A 16,935-nucleotide genomic window follows, 5' to 3' on the forward strand; every position below is an offset into this window, starting at 1 on the left:
CCCAGGAGTCCTGGCGCCCAGCCCCTGCTCTAACCCACTGGACCCCAGCCCCCTCCCGGAGCTGGGGCAGAACCCAGGAGTCCTGGCTCCCACCCTTGCTCTAACCCACTGGACCCCAGCCCCCTCCCGAAGCTGGGGCAGAACCCAGGAGTCCTGGCTCCCACCCTTGCTCTAATCCACTGGACCCCAGCCCCCTCCCGGAGCTGGGGCAGAACCCAGGAGTCCTGGCTCCCAGTCCCCTGCTCTAACCCAATGGACCCGAGAGCTGGAATTGGACCCAGGAGTCCTGAAACCCTCACCCCACTCAAACTCACTTCCCCTCCCCAGCCAGGACTATTATCGCTATATTACCGCAGGGCCGAGGAGCCTGGCCGTGCCCAGGCCCCCCTTGTGCTCGGTGCTGCACAGATGCAGAACAAAAAGACAGAACCTATCCCTGGAGCCTGGGTCCCTCACATCCAGCTCTGGGGGGGCCCTGCCCCCAGCAGCTCTCTGCCCAGCCAGTGACTTGGAGCGGCCTCCTTGGCGCCCCGCAGGCCGTAGTCTTGTCAGGGCTCCCTGGGGGTAGCTGGGCCAATGTCCCACGGGCAAGCCATTTGCTACCCGGGCACCCCAGTTCAGCCTGAACGCCCTGCCAGGGCCCTCCTGGTGCCCACGCCACCCTGGGACGGGTTCGGTCACAGAGATCCCCTTGGGACCGTCACCTGACGTGCTGAATTTACCTCTGAGCCCGTTTCCCTGCCAGCCTGGGACTCCAGAACCCTGCCCTGGTGAGCCCGACACGCCAGCCTGCTGCAACCCAGACCCAGGCCTGGGCCATCCCCAAACCCGCAGGCTTTAACCAGAAACTGCTCAGCAAGTCCCCTGTCTGCAGCACCCGGGCACCCAGCGGGCTCCAAACCCCAAATCAATCCCAATCAATCAAAAGTATAAAGAGGAGGATTTCAGCGGCTCCAGGTAATAGCAGCCAGAACAAAGTGAGTCACCAAGAAAGCAGAACACGCAAGTGTGAGCCTAACACATGAAGACAGTGAACACGGGTGAATCTCACCCGCCGAGAGGGGCCAAGAAGCTTCTTTCCCAGGCCAGACTCCTCCGTAGCCTGGGCCCGTCCCTGCCCCGGGGCAGCCCTTGCTGGCTCCAACCGGGATCCCAGGGGAAAAGCAGGGGCGGTCTCATGACTGGCCCCCTTTGTCCTGCGCCCCCCCCCTTTTATAGTGTCGGCCCAAGGCGGGAATCCTTTGTCTCCGGGCCCCAGCCCCGCTTCTAAGTGCCAAGCCCCAGGTTCAAGATGGATTCCAGACCCAGGTGACATGGCCCCATGTCCGGTGACACTTCCTGCCCCCCTGGCTGCACACGGGGACCCAGCAAGGCCTGGAGTAAACAGCCGTTTGCCACCCATGGGCCTGGCCAATGGGAGCCAGCAAGATTCCAAGCCCCCGTTACCGGCCCCCACTTGGCATAAGTACAGTCGGAGCCCAGGGTCATCGTTCCCATTCCTCGGTAGGGACACAAGCCTGACCCACTGTGACGGTGCTGCCCGTGGGAGCCAGCTGAGGTCACTCAATCAGGGTGAACTGCAAACAAAACGGGGCAGAGAAACCCCAAACGCTGGTGGTTATTCCAATACTTAGATTTACCAACCAGCACAAAACAGCTTCTGTAGTTCCTCACTGGTCACTTCGAAGTCCAAACCACACAGTTTCCTTAAAGTGCCCATCCTCAGGCCTCCGTCCAGACACACCTGTCAGATACGATGATGATTCCTGAAAATCTTCTCTCATCATATAAAAGAAAAGGTCCTTCCAATCCCAAAGGATCGGCCACACACCCAAGTTCAATTATCACTTAGATCTTACCCACAATACATGCTACAGCCAATTCTTATTAACTAAGCTACAATTTATTAGAAAAGAAAAGAGAGAGAGTGTTGGTTAAAAGATTAATATACATACAGACTTGAATTCAATTCTTGAGGTTCAGATACATAGCGGAGATGAGCTTGTACTTGCCAAAAGTCCTTTTAGAAATAGTCCAGATGTTATAGTCCAATTTCCATATTCAGGGTGGCTCCAGTCAGTGACTGGGGATCTCAATCCTTGTGGCTTAAGGTTTCCCCCTCTTGAAACCCAAAGCAGATCTGAGATGAAGCAGGATCGTGTCCCAGGCTTCTTATACATTTCCAGCAGCCTTTCGGCCTCAGAAAACAATTGGCTTAACTCCTTCTCCCAACCATCCTGGCAATTAGCACAGGGTAATTTATCCATGAAACAGTTCAGACACAGGTTATCACAACCTTCAAAGAGACACAGACAATAACACTATTTCACTCAAGTGTCATCCTACATGTTAATATTCCTGTTTTGATCTTTGAATTGAGCTCTAGCAATAGACAAGACTTGTTTGCTGACATCCCAAGACCTGAGCAAACATCTCCCCTTCTACCTCTAGCAATGCCGGCTGCATTTCAAAGCTCTGTTCATTTACCGATCCTCCTGACCCGTTCTCAAGGTTCAGCCATGGGTCAGGTCAGTCTGTGAGTTAATTAACGCTTTCTGGCCCTGTCAGCTTTCACTGGATATTACATTATACTGATAACGTCACACCCCCTCCCACCAGTGCGATGCCCCCACCCAGCAGATTGGAAGCTCTGTAACGAGACCTGGATCCCAGCAATCCCACAGCTCCCCAAGTGTCCAACGCCCCCTGAACGTCCCAGAGGGAGGAGAGTCCCACCCCACATCCCGGACCCCGATCCCACAGCACTTTGATCCAGCCCCAAGGTCCATGTCCCCAGGGAGGGGCCGATCCCCACGCCCGGGCCGGCGCTGCCCCCTCAGGGCCTGGGCTCCCCTGGTCTAACGTCCTGACAGCCCCTGGAAGGAGAGAGCAGAGGGGATGGGTTAGGGGGTGCAACGACCCCACCCCCACCCCTGAGAGGGGAGGACTCACCTGCGTCTGCTCCGCCTCAGCACCACGGCCACGGCGGCTACGGCCAGAACCCCCAGCGTGATGCCCACGGCCAGGCCGGGGCCCCAGGGCCTGCTCTGCTCTGTAAAACGGGGGGAAGGTGTGTGCCATGCTCAGAACATGGACAGCAGTAAGGACTCTGTTCCCTCTGCCTCCCGCGTAGTCCCTCTGTACCTCCCACCCTGAACCCATCCACCTCAGCCCCCACGCTGTTCCATCAACCGCCCCCACAGTCCCCCATGTGCCCCCCAACCCACTGACCTCAGCCTTGCCCTACCCTAAGTCTCTTCCTTCAGCCCCCCCGTCATCCCACTCCCATCGCTCCCCCTGCTGTCCCACCCCCTCAACTTCCCCCCATTCCAGTCCTGCTCCCCTGTCTTCATCCCCTCCTGACCCTGTCCCTCTCCCCACCCCCCGCCCAGCCCCATTGTCTCCCCGGCCCCTTAGTTCCCTCAGCCTCTCCCACTGTCTCACCCCTTCTCCCCCCACCTTCCCACCCACTCAGCTTCCCCCCACTCTTGTTCTGCCCCCCATCCCAATCCTGTCCTGTTCCCCTCAGCTCCTCCATCCTGCTCCCCTGACCCATCTCCACAGCCCCCACGTATCCCCTCGACCTCCCTCTGCCCCAATCCCACTGCCTGCACCCACCCCTTTCCCACTCGGGACAAGCAGGAAAAGCCCCCAGAGACCATGACCGCCCCCCCCGGGAACGTGCACCTACCCCAGGGGATCAGCAGGCTCTGGCCCCCCAGGCTGCTGTGCTGCACCCGGCAGGCGTAGCTGTGCCTGGCGCCCGGCTCCACGGCCAGGGAGCTGCGCAGCTGGTAGGTCAGGTCCGCGTTGGGCAGGATCCCACTGGAGTTCAGCCGCCCGCCCGGCGCCACCTCCTCCCCGTCCTGCAGCCAGGCCACGCGGACGGGCCGGGGGTAGAAACCGGTGACCCGGCAAACCAGCAGTACCGGCGCGGGGGTCCCGGCTGGGGGAGGCGCTCGGGCAAACACCACGGCGACCGGCTTCTCTGAGACAGGAGGAGAGAGACGGGGCGGGGGAGACGGGACGATTCAGCCTGAGCCTCAGGGACTCACTAGCCAAGCCCAGCTCCACTCCCCGGGGTCAGGCGTTGGCCCTGCTGTCCTGCCAGACCCCAGTTCTGCTCCCTGCAGTTACCAGTGGTGACAGAATCCCCTTCACTTCCTGTCCTAAACTGATGTGCAGTGCGGCTATGAACAGCTAATGTGCTCCACCCCAGATATAGCTACATTTGTACACCAGGCAAGGGGGCCCTGGATAACCAGCCCCCTGCCCACCCCAGAGCTGGCTGCATATGAGCACTGGGTGTGGAATCCGTGTGTAAACAGCAAACACACCCTATCCCAGAGCTGGCTGCATCTCAGCGAGCTAGGGACTGGTGTCCGGCCTCACCTTGCCTCGCCAGAGACTCTTTCCCATGCTGGACAGAGCTCTTGAGCGTATTGACACACGTCATTCTCAGGAGAAACTGAAGTGCGATGGTTGCAACCTTATCCAGGTTGAGAAGGTCCAGGATATAGATCGTCAATTTGTCCTGCCGGCGAGCGACCCATTTGCCTGCCTCCACGTCGAAGCTGATGAATTTCTCGCCGTTCAATCCGCCATCATAGAATCCCCTCGAGGTGCCGTTGGGGTGGAGCTCGCAGCCGAGGGAGCCCTGGGTAACAAAGGGATCTGGAACAGGAAGGGCAGGGGGATGAGGATGGGTGTCCAGAGGTCCCAGGTGGGGCCAGAAACAGAGAGTCGGGAGGAGTAAGGACATAACATCAGGTGCAATGAGGATATTGGGTCACAGGATAGTGGTGGGATTGTGAGGTGACCCTGGCTGGAGTTAAGGGTAAATGACAGTTTCTGTTTAAAGCTGATTTTTAACGGGCATAGTTATAAGAACATAAGAACGGCCGTACTGGGTCAGACCAAAGGTCCATTCAGCGCAGTATCTGTCTACTGACAGTGGCCAATGCCAGGTACCCCAGAGGGACTGACCCTAACAGGCAATGATCAAGTGATCTCTCTCCTGCCATCCATCTCCACCCTCTGACAAACAGAGTCTAGGGACACCATTCCTTACCCAGCCTGGCTAATAGCCACTAATGGACTTAACCGCCATGAATTTATCCAGTTCTCTTTTAAACCCTGTTATAGTCCAAACCTTCACAACCTCCTCAGGCAAGGAGTTCCACAGGTTGACTGTGCGCTGTGTGAAGAAGAACTTCCTTTTGTTTTAAACCTACTGCCCATTAATTTCATTTGGTGACCCCTGGTTCTTGTATTATGGGACTAAGTAAATAACTTTTCCTTATCCACTTTCTCCACATCACTCATGATTTTATAGACCTCTATCATATCCACCCTTAGTCTCCTCTTTTCCAAGCTGAAAAGTCCTAACCTCTTTAATCTCTCCTCAGATGGGATTCATTCCAAAGCCCTAATAATTTTAGTTGCCCTTCTCTGAACCTTTTCTAGTGCCAGAATATCTTTTTTGAGGTGAGGAGACCACATCTGTACACAATATTCAAGATGTGGGTGTCCCATGGATTTATACACGGGCAATAAGATATTTTCTAGATCCTTTTTAATGATTCCTAACCTCCTGTTTGCTTTTTTGACTGCCTCTGCACACTGCATGGACATCTTCAGAGAACTATCCACGATGACGCCAAGATCTTTTTCCTGATTAGTTGTAGCTAAATTAGCCCCCATCATATTGTATGCATAGTTGGGGTTATTTTTTCCATGTGCATTACTTTACATTTATCCACATTAAATTTTATTTGCCATTTTGTTGCCCAATCACTTAGTATTGTGAGATCTTTTTGAAGTTCTTCACAGTCTGTTTTGGTCTTAACTCTCTTGAGCAGTTTAGTATTGTCTGCAAACTTTGCCACCTCACTGTTTACTCCTTTCTCCAGATCATTTATGAATAAATTGAATAGAATTGGTCCTAGGACTGACCCTTGGGGAACACCACTAGTTACCCCTCTCCATTCTGAGAATTTACCATTAATTCCTACCCTTTGTTCCCTGTCTTTTAACCAGTTCTCAAGCCATGAAAGGACCTTCTCTTTTATCCCATGACAGCTTAATTTACGTAAGAGCCTTTGGTGAGGGACCTTGTCAAAAGCTTTCTGGAAATCTAAGTACACTATGTCCACTGGATCCCCCTTGTCCACATGTTTGCTGACCCCTTCAAAGAACTCTAATAGATTAGTAAGACATGATTTCCCTTTACAGAAACCATGTTGACTTTTGCCCATCAATGTATGTTCTTCTATGTGTCTGACAATTTTATTCTTTACTATTGTTTCAACTAACTAGCCCAGTCCTGACGTTAGACTTACGGGTCTGTAATTGCTGGGATCACCTCTAGAGCCCTTTTTAAACATTGGCGTTACATTAGCTAACTTCCAGTCACTGGGTACCGAAGCCGATTTAAAGGACAGGTTACAAACCTTAGTTAATAGTTCTGCAATTTCACATTTGAGTTCTTTCAGAACTCTTGGGTGAATGCCATCTGGTCCCGGTGACTTGTTACTGTTGAGTTTATCAATTAATTCCATAACCTCCTCTAGTGACACCTCAATCTCTGACAGTTCCTCAGATTTGTCACCTACAAAGGACGGCTCAGGTTTGGGAATCTCCCTCACATCCTCAGCCATGAAGATTGACACAAAGAATTCAAGACTGAAGCAAGTCCAATTGGCTTGAAAATCGCTGCATTACACTGGTGCCTGAGGCAGAGTTTGCGGTGCAAATTTGGGGTCCCTTGGTCACGGGGTTGCTGAGATACAGACCCCACCCAAATGACCTGCTTTCCAAGGCTCAGTGTACATGTCAGGAAAGACCAGGAGCCTCGGCTCAGGGAGTGGGACAGGGGGCCCTTCCCCTCTAGGGAGTGCAGGCTACAGTCTGGCCCCAGACCTGGCTGGCTGACTCGGGGGTGGAGAATGGGACACGGGTGTTTCCCCTCTGGGGGATGCCGGCTCCAATCAGCCTAAGGGCCAGGGACTGGCTGTCTTGCCCCCAGTGACACACTCAGTTGCTGCGGTGAGTGTGTCAGTTCTCAGCTCCCTGGGTGGGTGGGGAGGGACCCCCTCAGAGCGCCCCATACTCACAGCCCATTCCCTGCTGCTGAACTATCCTGTTCACAGTCCGGTTGAAACTGAACAGGGAGCGATGGACCAGCAGCTCCAGGTCCTGCCACTCCTTCGGGGTCAGGCTCCGCTCGACCCAGGGCTGCAGGAAGCGGATCTTGCAGGTGCTGCAGCCCACGGAGTTGGTCTCCAGGTCGCCCAGCAGGGCCGTCCCCCATATGTCCGTGGAGCTGGCGTTGTGGAAGACATCGATGTGGAGCACCCGGAGGGTGACAGACGCTGGCGGGACAGGAGGGGAAGCTGAGGCAGGGGCAGGAAACAAGTGCAGGACAAAGCGGGTGGGGAGAGAGATTAATGAGTCTCTGTCCCGTAAACAATCCTGCACTACGGGGTCTCCCTGCTGATTCCTAACCTGCCTCCCCCATCCTACTCCCCCAGCCAGGGTCACTAGCCCAGCGTGGTACTTCCCTACCCTGGCCCTAGGATTGCACCATCCCCACACATCCCTGGGAGCAAAAACAGCATGGGGGGTCCCCACTTACCGGCCAGGGCCCCCCATACCCAGGGGAGGAGCAGCAGAGGGGGCAGCATCCTGGCAGGAAAAGGGAGATCCGGGCTCTGGTGGGCGTCAGGGCAGTGGGACGAGGGGCCCAGGATCCCAATGTGCTTTCACTTCCTCCGCAGCCCACACCCCTCTGCCAACTTCTCCCTTTGTCTGTCTCTGCTCAGCTCTGCGCCCGCAGCTGCCAGCCCCGAGCCAATCCGGGCAGAGAGAGTCGGGGAGCGGGGGCAGCGTGGGAGGGGGAGCCCCGGCAGCAGGATCAGAACTAGGCCCTGTCCCCGGCAGACTCAGGGTGTGTCCACACTGGCACTAAAACCACCCCCGAAAGGACATGAGCGTCACCGAGGAAAAGTGCCAGCGTGACCAGCGCGCCTGCCAGCCAAGCTGCTGCCGTTTGTGTGGGGTGGAAGCTTTTTGTCGACAAACAGCAGCTACACTGTGCACCATCCCTCTCCAGCCTCCAGCCCTGCCTCCCCCTGTGCGGGGCTGGCACCTGCACTCTCCGCTCGCCCCCTCTGCATCGCAGACGCGACAAAGGCTCCTTTGGACGCCTGGGACAGGGCTTTAAAAAGGGACGGTGACAGCAAATACAGGACATACGGTCACCTAGTGCCAGGGGAGAAACCCCTGCTGCCCTCCCACCCTGTCCTCTTCTGCACCCACCCCGCCCCTTGCAGCACAGTCCCTAGTGCCGCCCTGCAGCAATGGGGCAGCCCTGACTGCCCGGGTGTAACAGTAGGATTTAATGTTTGTATTTTGTATAATTCTGTGTCTGAGCTGATTTCAAGGCAGGAACAGACCTTTGAGGGTCACCACTTTGTTGTCGGCCTAGCACTCTAAAAGAAATAAAAGAATGCCGGATTGTTTTCCTCCGCATTGAACCTGATTTCCTGTTCACAATGCTCTGTGCAAATCAGTTCTGTGCTGGGTGTGAATGAGAAACGTGTGGGTGAAGAGATCCGTGTGAAGGCCGTCGCTGAACCAGATGTTCGAGGGAGGAACCGGAGACAGACGCAAGGGCGCCAGGGGGCTGGAACACGGATGGGATACCTTTCAGCAGTCTTTTCAACAATCACAGTGCATGTCTTCCCCCTTTCACAATTCTCCACCCAACATGTTATGCTTCTAAGAAGCACAGGGGATCTTTTCAGGGGAAACGGCCATACGCCGCGTTTATTGAGGATACATCCAATCACACCCACACGCTGCCCCGCCAGTCGCTGTTCTAGTTACCAGCCCAAAGTGCGGATCGATCCAGTGGCCAGCGAAGTTGATCAAGGGTCGGGAGGAATCGGGTTCCCTCGGTCGAGACACAAGGAGGCAGATTGACGACTCTAAAGCTGAGAGGCACCTGTCAATGGGGACAGGAGAGCTGTGATCACACCCAGCCTGGGGGAACTCCCTGAGAGACTCCATGAAAGAACGAGATGAAGGATGAGAAGGACAATTTCAGAAAACAAGCCCTTGTCAGACAACAACTGATCGCAGCATGACGCTGAAAAACTCATTTCCCCGGTGAAGGAAGATCACTATATCAACAGGGGGCCTTGCCATGAAACGTTGAGTTCGCCCTGCCAAGACTTCCCCGGAGCATCGTGTCTCGACCGACGGGACCCGGCTCCCCCTTACCCTTGATCAACCTCGCTGGCCACTGGATTGATCTTAAGGAACCTTAATGCTTTATAAAGTTCAATATCTTTTTAAAAACCAAAGTGGTGGCTGCAGCTGGGCAGTCAAACCCAGGAGAATGGGGAGAGATTCTGGATTTGTTTTTTGGTAACAAAATAGCAGCTAAGAGCTGTAGTAAAAAAATAAGAAATTAAAAAAGACAGCGCCCCTCTGGAGCAACAGCTGTAGAACTGATAAAGGAAAATGTTTTTAATTTATTAATGTAACTTCTGTTCACCATCCACACTACAGTTGCCTACAGTGTAACTTCTGTTCCATATTGTAATTCAAACCCCATTTTAAAACACTCACTCCATTTTGTAAAAGCTTCCTCCAACCTTCATTTTTGCAAACCCTGCTGTAATCTTATTAGTTTAGTTTAGATGTGTGAATGAGATATGTATGGATGACGGAATCAAACTCCAGCCCCAGCCTGTCCTGATGAGATAAAGTTCAAATACCAACGGCTGAAGACCTAGACAACAGCCCTAAACAAAGTAAGAAGCATCCACCCTAAAAAGAAAAGACAACAGAACAACAGAAGGAAGATCAAAGCCAAGTTCAAGGCTGAAAGTCACGCCTGCAATTGACGGGTCATCAATCCAAACCCAGAGGCAGCGTGACACAGCTAGACCTAGAGACTTTGAATCCAAACTAAAAGCCTATAAAAGAGAAGGGTGAGATGAGAGACTCTGGGTAACATTCTGCTGCCAACATGGAAGGACATCGGTGCAGGCCCAGCAGAGACCCAGCTCGGCCTTGTGCCCGGCTTTCCTGGCCAGTTAGCTGCCACAGGCTACGAACGCAAGCTACAAAATCAAGCTATGAACTTAAGCTATCTTCAGGACTGGTAACTATGCAGCAGCTGCAGAACATCTGATGGGTGGGTGGGTGGGTGTGTGTGTTTGTGTATAGGTATTAGGTATAATGTGTGTGTATAAGAATTAAGATATTAGTTATTAGTCATAAATCAAATTGTTATCATAATAAATGTGGTATCTTTGTCTTGCCCCCTGAAAAGATCCTGTGTAGTTTTGTCTGTACAACACAGCAGGGGTGACGTGCACCGAAAAACACCCTTAGAAACACTGAGTGGGAACGTGGCCCTGGGTTATCAGACTGTGACGGTGATAAGGGTACATAAAAACTCTGTCAGACAAAAGGAACGGTTCCACCATATGTCAGACTGGATCTGGCTCAGATAAGGGTACAGACGTTAAACTCTGGAAGGAATGTGCAGTTTCCCCAGGACGTGTGCAATGTGTATTGTAGAAGGGGGAAAAGAAATGCAAACAAAACATGCTACTTGATTAAAACCCTGTTAGGGCTACCAAAGGAGCCCCCAAAGGCTGAGTTTCCTTGGTCAGTTCGCTGGGTGTTTTGGAAGCAGGAGTTGAAAGTGAAAAGTCCTCAGAACTCGGATGGAAGTTGCCTGTGTCCCTTTTTAGACAGAGGCTCTGAGCTCTGCGGAGGCTGTGGAGCCAAAGGCCGGCCAGAAAGCGTCTGTGTGGATGCAAATCGCCTGACTGGTAAAGAAAGAAAAGAACTGCCCAGAGACGGCAGCACCAAGGAGCTGCGGATAAAGGACAGACCTGGTCCGCAGACAAACCACCCGGAACCCAAGGGCTCAAATTCTGACCCTCCAGAAGAAGGTGGGAAAGAAAGTCAAACCTAAAGCTGAAAAAGGAACAGGGTGAAGGTAAGTGGAAACGCAGTGCGCCGTGCTGAAATCTAAAGGTGGGTACAAAAGGGGGCTCCTTGTATGTGTGACACCCCCACCTTTTAATTCACCAACCCCCAAGGATATAATTCCGGGTATAACGAGATACCTTTCAGAAATGTAACACTAATGTTAATATAACTGTAATGTTAATAAATACCCCGGTAACAACGTAAAGTGTATCATTAAAAAAAATTAAAAACCTTGAAGGTCATATGGTAATGATGCTTCTTGGCTGTCACCTGTGAATAAACGTAAAGATTAGCACAGCAGAAAAAACCTTACGAGCTTGGACTGCTGTATAAGAAGGGAAACTGAGGCACACCACTGTGTGAATGTAACAACTGACCAGTGGGATAATTTCCCCTAAATCCTTAAAAGGTAGAAGCCATTGAAACCCAACCTGCCTCTACACAAAAGCACAGGAAATTCAGGGGGGAAGTCCTCTGTTTTGCCTGCAATCAGCAAGGGTATTTGTAAAAGGAAGGGATTTTTTAAGCAAAAACCTGCCACCCCAAAAGGGGTAGAAACATGTTCTTTTTGTCTTTCAAAAAATCAGAAAAAGCAGCTAAAAAGCAACCCAGAACACCGTGGATCTGCTGTCACAACAAAAACTGCGTTTTATCTTTTGTCTTGTGGTGTTTGTCCTGTTGCTAGCATTGTTGTGTATTATGTTACCAAAAAGCACAACATAAAACAAAACACCCCTACTGCATTAGGCAAAAAACAATGACTGAGCATTTTAACTGTATTTACAGAAACCAGAGCTGCAGAAGGGCGGAGGCCGAGGAAGGCCCGTCTGTTACCAGGGACACATCCTCAGGCAGCAGACGCCATATTAGGAGGGACTGGTTTTAAAGCAGGAATTGGAAAGACTATAAAGCTGGAGGTAATTAAAAATAAGTTTCTTGTCACAACTGCAAAACAGTCTCCTTCCCAGGCAGGCAGATACGTAGGAGATAAAACAGCCTTGGCCACAGGACGCAGGGATGCGAATTCTTAGTTTAGCGTCACTTAAGCATGAAATGTTTTGGGTGACATCCGGGAATGTTCGGGGATTAACGCAACTTTTAAAACAACAACAGAAGTCCTTGTTTAACACCTACAGATATAAATGAGGGCAATGTGTTTCCAGTGTGGTTAATGGTCATTTGTCATTAGGTAAAATGAGTGTTAAAATTGCTCACCAACAGTCTATAAAAACAGAAACATAAAGTGGCCCCGTTCCCAAAATTGACCATGGAATCCTTTGGGCTACCCCAGGTTATAGGTCAGTGGGCTAACCCCCCCCAAAGAATGATTGGCCACCCTTGGGTGTACAGAGTAAAACCCTCAGAAATGGGTGTGCTTGTCACCTGTCACCACGAAACCATGTAGCAAAAATACCTGATTGGAAACGTGTGTAAGACAAACTAAAAAATGGAACGCGTGTTTTGTACACCGGCCAGTGTGTAAGTGTTACATGCTGGAACACAGGATTTGGGGAGGATGCAAGTACCAGCCAACCCGCAGTGGATGAATGTAGGTGTAATGCCCGTGTGTTAGATACTAGCAATCACACGCACTAGTGCCCAGAGACGGGAGAAGCACAGAGCACTGTTACCGCCACCCCGGTTAATTTTTCTGTTTTCCAACCGACACAGAGGGCTATAGAGAAGCGCGCCATATAAAGATTATGTGCCAATGGAGACATGCTAAAAATGGCTAAGTCTGAAAGAGAACGGGCAGCCTGTCCCTGGTGTGACGTTTTTCCAGGCTGGCCCCCGCCCTCTAAGGGCAAATTGTCTATTATGTTTCACCCATTACTAGTCGGGTTAATAGTGTCCTGTCTTTGCTTGCTAGGAACGTGTTGTACGTGTTGTTGGACAAAAAGAAAGTTTGTTAAATTACAACCACAAGCTCAAATGGCCTCTCAGTATATTGCTATGAAATAGTTGTATCAAATAAGACCCACTCGAGGATTGTTCTTGAGGCGTCAAAAGGGGGACGTGTAATAGTAGGATCTTATGTTTGTATTTTGTATAATTCTGTGTCTGAGCTGATTTCAAGGCAGTGACAGACCTTTGAGGGTCACCACATGGCTGTAGGCTTGTAGAAGTAAAAGAATGCCGGATTGTTTTCCTCTGCATTGCGACCTGATGTTCCTGTTAACAATGCTCTTTGCAAATCAGCTGGCTGTTGGGTGTGAATGAGGAATGTGTGTTAAGAGACCCATGTGAAGGCCCTCGAAGGAACCGGAGACAGATGCAAGGGCGCCAGGGGGCTGTAAAACGCTCCATTGAAACATCAAAGAAGAGCAAATTAATGACTCTAAAGGCACCTGTCAATGGGGACAGGAGAGCTGTGACCACACCCAGCCTGGGGGAACTCCCTGAGAGACTCCAGGAAAGAACAAAATACAAAATAAAAACAATTTCAGAAAACAAGCCCTCGGCAAACAGCAACTGATCGCAGAATGACGCTGCGGGACTCATCGCCCCTGTGGAGGAAGATCACTATATAACCAGGGGCCTTGCCATGAAACGTTGGGTTCGTCCTGCCAAGACTCGACCGACGGGACCCGGCTCCTCCCTACCCCTGATCAACTTCGCTGGCCACTGGATCGATCCGCACCCTGGGCTGGTAACTAGAACAGCGACTGGCGGGACAGCGTGTGGTGTGTGCCCGGGTGCGTCTGCTAATCGTTGTATCTTCAGTCAATGCGGCATATTGCCTTTTCCCCTCAAAAAGAGCTGGGGGGGCAGGGCTGGGCTGGCAGGGGCTGTGGGTCGAGAGTGAGGGGCATCAGCTAGGCTAGGTTAGCAGGGGCTGCGGGTCGAGAGTGAGGGGCACCAGCAGAACTGGGGGGGCAGGGCTGGGCTGGCAGGGGCTGTGGGTCGAGAGTGAGGGGCACCGGCAGAACTGGGGGGGCAGGGCTGGGCTGGCAGGGGCTGTGGGTTGAGAGAGAGGGGCACCGGCAGAGCTGGGGGGGCAGGGCTGGCAGGAGCTGTGGGTCGGGAGTGAGGGGCACCGGCAGAGCTGGGGGGGGGCAGGGCTGGGCTGGCAGGGGCTGTGGGTCGGGAGTGAGGGGCACTGGCAGAGCTGGGGGGGCAGGGCTGGGCTGGCAGGGGCTGTGGGTCGGGAGTGAGGGGCACTGGCAGGGCGGAGGGGCAGGGGGTCGGGAGTGAGGGGCATTGGCAGAGCTGGGGGGGCAGGGCTGGGCTGGCAGGGGCTGTGGGTCTGGAGTGAGGGGCACTGGCAGGGCGGAGGGGCAGGGCTGGTGGAGGAGCCAGGTGGGACAAGGGGGCCATTGGGCTGGTGACCCCAGGGTGGGGGGCAGCTAGGAGATAGCACAGGGCCCAGGGAAGGCAGTGAGGTGTAAACGGGACTGGACCTCAGCCCAGCTAAAGAGTCCTGGAGCTGGAGTGGGGGCTGGGCTGGGGTCACCTGCCAGGCACTTGGGGAGTAGCACCGTGGGACTGTGAATGGGGAGACAGTCCAGGATGGCTGGAGACACCCTGGGGTGCCAGGGGCAGGGTAGGGGGAGTGAACGCAGGTCACCATGCATGGGGCCGAGTGACGAGAAGCAGAGCCAGTGCGATGCGGCTGACGGAGATGGGCTTTGATCCCGTGTCCCTGCGCTCGGAGCTGTACACAGAGCCGGCTGCAGCCAAGTCCCAGCCACCCGTGGCCCCGCCTGCCTGGTCTGGCGTCCAGCTCTGAGCCCCGGGGGCAGGTGCTGCGGGGAGGCCGGACTCCAGGCCCTGGCAGCTCTCGGGCTCAGCTGGCCCCTGCGCAGCTGCTGGGGATGGTGGGGGGCTGTGGGGCAGACGGACGGGGTGGGGGGTCCTTCTGCTCAGAGCCACCAGGGGGCGCCAGGGGCCAGTGGCTCGGTTCGAGACAATGGGGCTGTGAGCCAGCAGATGGCGCCAGCGTATAACTCTGCCGGTGCCCCTCACTCCCGACCTGCAGCCCCTCCCTGCCAGCCCAGCCCTGCCCCCGCCCAGCTCTGCCGGTGCCCCACACTCCCGACCTGCAGCCCCTGCCAGCCCAGCACTGCCCCCCTCCAGCCCTGCCGGTGCCCCTCACTCCCGACCTGCAGCCCCCCGCCAGCCCAGCCCCCCCCAGCTCTGCCAGTGCCCCTCACTCCCGACCTGCAGCCCCCTGCCAGCCCAGCCCAGCCCTGCCCCCCCAGCTCTGCCAGTGCCCCACACTCCCGACCTGCAGCCCCTGCCAGCCCAGCCCTGCCCCCTCCAGCCCTGCCGGTGCCCCTCACTCCCGACCTGCAGCCCCTGCCAGCCCAGCTCTGCCGGTGCCCCTCACTCCCGACCCACAGCCCCCGCCAGCCCAGCCCTGCCCCCCCCAGCTCTGCCGGTGCCCCTCACTCCCGACCTGCAGCCCCCGCCAGCCCAGCCCTGCCCCCCCAGCTCTGCCGGTGCCCCTCACTCCCGACCCACAGCCCCCGCCAGCCCAGCCCTACCCCCCCCAGCTCTGCCGGTGCCCCTCACTCCCGACCTGCAGCCCCTGCCAGCCCAGCCCTGCCCCCCAGCTCTGCCAGTGCCCCTCACTCCCGACCCACAGCCCCCTGCCAGCCCAGCCCTGACCCCCCTCCAGCCCTGCCAGTGCCCCTCACTCCCGACCCACAGCCCCCTGCCCCCAGCCCTGACCCCCCTCCAGCCCTGCCGGTGCCCCTCACTCCCGACCTGCAGCCCCTGCCAGCCCAGCCCTGCCCCCACTAGCTCTGCCAGTGCCCCTCACTCCCGACCTGCAGCCCCTGCCAGCCCAGCCCTGCCCCCCCAGCTCTGCCGGTGCCCCTCACTCCCGACCTGCAGCCCCTGCCAGCCCAGCGCTGCCCCCCCAGCTCTGCCGGTGCCCCTCACTCCCGACCCGCAGCCCCTGCCAGCCCAGCCCTGCCCCCCTCCAGCCCTGCCAGTGCCCCTCACTCCCGACCTGCAGCCCCCTGCCAGCCCAGCCCTGCCCCCCCAGCTCTGCCGGTGCCCCTCACTCCCGACCCGCAGCCCCTGCCAGCCCAGCCCTGCCCCCTCCCCAGCCCTGCCGGTGCCCCTCACTCCCGACCCGCTGCCCCTGCCAGCCCAGCCCTGCCGGTGCCCCTCACTCCCGACCCGCAGCTCCTGCCAGCCTAGCCCTGCCCCCCCCCAGCTCTGCCAGTGCCCCTCACTCCCGACCTGCAGCCCCCTGCCAGCCCAGCCCTGCCCCCCCCAGCTCTGCCGGTGCCCCTCACTCCCGCCTGCAGCCCCTGCCAGCCCAGCCCTGCCCCCCCCAGCTCTGCCGGTGCCCCTCACTCCCGACCCGCAGCCCCTGCCAGCCCAGCCCTGCCCCCCCCAGCTCTGCTGGTACCCCTCACTCCCGACTTGCAGCCCCTGCCAGCTCAGTCCTGCCCCCCCGAGCTCTGCCGGTGCCCCTCACTCCCGACCCGCAGCCCCTGCCAGCCCAGCCCTGCCCCCCCCAACCCTGCTGGTGCCCCTCACTCCCGACCTGCAGCCCCTGCCAGCCCAGCCCTGCCCACCCCAGCTGTGCCGGTGCCCCTCACTCCCGACCTGCAGCCCCTGCCAGCCCAGCCCTGCCCCCCTCCAGCCCTGCCGGTGCCCCTCACTCCCGACCTGCAGCCCCTGCCAGCCCAGCCCTGCCCCCCTCCAGCCCCGCCGGTGCCCCTCACTCCCGACCCACAGCCCCTGCCAGCCCAGCCCTGCCCCCCCAGCCCTGCCGGTGCCCCTCACTCCCGACCTGCAGCCCCTGCCAGCCCAGCCCTGCCCCCCCCAACCCTGCTGGTGCCCCTCACTCCCGACCTGCAGCCCCTGCTAGCCCAGCCCTGCCCCTCCCAGCCCTGCCGGTGCCCCTCACTCCCGACCTGCAGCCCCTGCCCCCCCAGCCCTGCCGGTGCCCCTCACTCC

General features: G+C 56.2%; 1 protein-coding gene and 1 long non-coding RNA gene across 3 annotated transcripts; one reads left to right on the forward strand and one right to left on the reverse strand.

The window, feature by feature from the left end:
- Positions 1 to 2,214: 2,214 nt before the first annotated feature.
- Positions 2,215 to 7,901, reverse strand: LOC115643938 (antigen-presenting glycoprotein CD1d-like). Its single transcript, XM_030547952.1, has 7 exons — positions 7,637 to 7,901; positions 7,116 to 7,394; positions 4,393 to 4,674; positions 3,692 to 3,988; positions 2,953 to 3,052; positions 2,767 to 2,876; positions 2,215 to 2,296 (listed from the first exon to the last, which is right to left on the reverse strand). Exons 1-6 carry the CDS (start codon positions 7,683 to 7,685, stop codon positions 2,837 to 2,839), a joined length of 1,047 nt encoding a protein of 348 aa, XP_030403812.1. The 5' UTR covers positions 7,686 to 7,901; the 3' UTR covers positions 2,215 to 2,296; positions 2,767 to 2,836.
- A 2,233-nt stretch (positions 7,902 to 10,134) lies between these two features.
- Positions 10,135 to 13,172, forward strand: LOC115643934. 2 transcript variants are annotated; one of them, XR_003998402.1, is made up of 3 exons: positions 10,135 to 10,174; positions 10,773 to 11,023; positions 11,803 to 13,172. It is a non-coding gene; the product is annotated as an uncharacterized LOC115643934 (long non-coding RNA). The 2 variants fall into 2 exon arrangements; XR_003998401.1 differs by lacking the exon at positions 10,135 to 10,174 and having other exon boundaries at positions 10,492 to 11,023.
- Positions 13,173 to 16,935: the final 3,763 nt, after the last annotated feature.

The sequence above is a fragment of the Gopherus evgoodei genome, unplaced genomic scaffold, assembly GCF_007399415.2.
Source record: "Gopherus evgoodei ecotype Sinaloan lineage unplaced genomic scaffold, rGopEvg1_v1.p scaffold_78_arrow_ctg1, whole genome shotgun sequence".
Classification (NCBI taxonomy): Eukaryota; Metazoa; Chordata; order Testudines; family Testudinidae; genus Gopherus; species Gopherus evgoodei.

Coding starts and splice junctions, on each gene's coding strand:
- LOC115643938 (XM_030547952.1), bottom strand. CDS start 7,685: ATGCTGCCCCCTCTGCTGCTCCTCCCCTGGGTATGGGGGGCCCTGGCC. Junction 3,989..4,392: donor AGAGTCTCTGGCGAGGCAAG/GTGAGGCCGGAC, acceptor CTCCTGTCTCAG/AGAAGCCGGTCGCCGTGGTG. Junction 2,877..2,952: donor CTGAGGCGGAGCAGACGCAG/GTGAGTCCTCCC, acceptor CTCTCCTTCCAG/GGGCTGTCAGGACGTTAGAC.